This window comes from Otolemur garnettii, unplaced genomic scaffold (assembly GCF_000181295.1).
Source record: "Otolemur garnettii isolate 467f Iridium unplaced genomic scaffold, OtoGar3 scaffold00099, whole genome shotgun sequence".
NCBI classification, from domain to species: Eukaryota; Metazoa; Chordata; class Mammalia; order Primates; family Galagidae; genus Otolemur; species Otolemur garnettii.
In genome coordinates, this window is record NW_003852494.1 from 1,414,929 (window position 1) to 1,417,527 (window position 2,599).

General features: G+C 39.6%; 1 protein-coding gene across 1 annotated transcript in view; it reads right to left on the reverse strand.

Moving 5' to 3' along the window:
* The window catches only part of ATP2A2 (ATPase sarcoplasmic/endoplasmic reticulum Ca2+ transporting 2), a 67,819-nt gene that overhangs the window by 25,227 nt on the left and 39,993 nt on the right, over positions 1-2,599 (reverse strand). The window contains exon 7 of the mRNA XM_023516828.1: positions 1,592-1,710. Coding sequence (XP_023372596.1) covers positions 1,592-1,710 — 119 coding nt within the window. The remainder of the gene's footprint in view (positions 1-1,591; positions 1,711-2,599) is intronic.

The following is a 2,599-nucleotide window of genomic DNA, read 5'->3' on the forward strand; positions in this document are numbered from 1 at the left end:
TCATCACAGCTCACAGCAACCTCCAACTCCTGGGCTCAAGCGATTCTCCTGCCTCTGTCTCCCAAGCAGCTGGGACTACAGGCGCCTGCCACAACGCCCGGCTATATTTTTGGTTGCAGCCACCATTGTTGTTTGGCGGGCCCAGGCTGGATTCGAACCCGCCAGCTTGTGTATGTGGCTAGCGCCTTAGCCGCTTGAGCCACAGGCACCAAGTCCCTCTCCCAGATTTTGATTCCATAAAATATCTACTCACCCCAGGGCAACTCTATACTGATCCACATAGATCTCTATTCACAGCAGTGAGCCTGGCTTACAGACCAATTTTGGGCTTAGCAGTGGTTTAACCCCTCTGTCTTCCCCATTCTTCAAACTCATATAACCTTCAATCATGTCAGCTTTAAGGGCAACCAGCATCATGAGCTATCTTGAGCACCTCTACTCCAACACCAGCATTCAAAAATAAATGAAATCAAGTATAAGTGTTCTTTCCCCACCCCATTTTATTCCTTATGTTGGAAAGATAGGGTCTCATTATTTTCACTGTACCTCCACTTTTATCACAAACCCACAAAAACTCCCAACTTCAAAATCATTCTCAATTCCAAACAATTGAAATCCACACACCACTTATTATTCAAAAATAATTTCCAATCAATAGAAAAGGTGAAATAGTACAATGACTATCCATATACTTTGCACCTAGACTCAATATTATTAATGGTTTGCCACATTTTCTTTCTCTCTCTAAATACACACCTTATTATTGTGAACTACTTATTCACATCACCCTTCATAGGCTAAGGCTTTTCTGAACAAATCTACTTTTCAACTATGTTTATAGACTTTAAAGATATTCGAACTGAGTCAGGTGTGGTAGCTCATACCTGTAAACCTAGCACTCTGGGAGGCCAAGGTAGGTAGACTGCCTGAGCTTATCTGTTCAAGATCCGCCTGAGCAAGAGCGAGGCCCTGTCTCTTAAAAAAATAGCTGGGCATTGTGACAGGCACCTGTAGTCAGTCCCAGCTACTCAGTAGGCTGAGGCAAGAGAATTGCTTAAGCCCAAGAGTTTGCAATTGCTGTGAGCTGTGACACTACAGCACTCTACCAAAGGCAACAAAGAGAGACTCTGTCTCAAAAAAAAAAAAAGTTATTTTAACTGATAAATATATATATATATATATATAGGCAGTTTTTGGCTGGGGCTAGGTTTGACCCTGCCACCTCTGCCATATGGGGCCGGTGCCCTACTCCTTTGAGCCATAGGCACCACCCCTCTAACTGATAATTTTTTAGCCCCCCAAAATAAGACAACCACATATTCCACCACTATACATTACTGATGTTTTTGACAATTAATGCCAACCATGAAGAGTGTGGATTATTCTTTGTAACAACAGTCAATACTTTAAGTCTGACCACTTATAGGTAAGCAGTGAAAAACATAAAATTTAGGGACCATTAAAACTGTGGGAATGCCGCCCAATAAAAATACATTTGATTCAGACATGTTGGCATGTGCTGAGGCTGAGGTGGGAAGATCACTAGTGCCCAAGAGTTTGAGGCCAGATTAGCAGAGTGCAAATTTAAAACAAATAAATAAAACAAATTTGATAAAGTACTTACAGAAAAGAGCATGTTCTTCTTATCTTGGTTGACCGCCCGTGGATCAGGGACAGGGTCAGTGTGCTTGATGACAGATACAGATTCCCCTAAGCAGGTTGTGAGACAGAAGGGAGGTTAGATCTGAGCAATCCTTACCTAGACCCTAGAATTCTTCATCTGTGCCAGGCCATTAGCACTCCCAGGATATTGTCATTATGGGAAAAGGGAAAAAAGGACCAATTACCTAGTTCCTTTAAAGGAGGTAAACTAGGAAAATTTAATAATGAATATTAATTATAGAGCAAAGAATGTCAGAATTAAAAATCAATACAATTCCAAAACATACTAAATTTTCCAGTGAAATCTCAGTTATCTTTATTTTCTAGAGTAAATATTCACAATTTTAAGCTATCATTTTGTACTCTGACACTATGAATATATACACATATCTGTTGTGCATTTACAAGGATCATCCACCTTGTATTTTGTTCAATGTCAAAAACCAAAAACAAAAGCATTGTGTCAGAAATATCTACATACACTTATCAGACCATTCTGTTTCAATAAAGCAAAAATTTTGATATTTATTTATTTATTTATTTGCAGTTTTTGGCCGGGGCTGGGTTTGAACCCACCACCTCCGGCATATGGGGCTGGAGCCCTAACTCCTTTGAGCCACAGGCACCACCCCTAAAGCTAAATTTTAAAAAAGCAATTAGTGGTTGCACTGAAAGGATCATACAGCATAAAGAACTACTTTTGGGAACTTGTATAACAAGTTATTGAGTTTAGTTTCAACTTGGTATCACTGAAAAGATATGTTATTGTCAGGGTCAATCTGCAAAGTAAAATATGTCTCCAATAATTGTTAATTTAGGTAACAAACTTCACTCTCAATATCTGACCCCTCCTCCCAAAATTGATTCTCTAATTTACCTAAAACTACCATATGATTATCTAACAAAAGATGACATTGTTAAATAGCGGCCGGGGGGG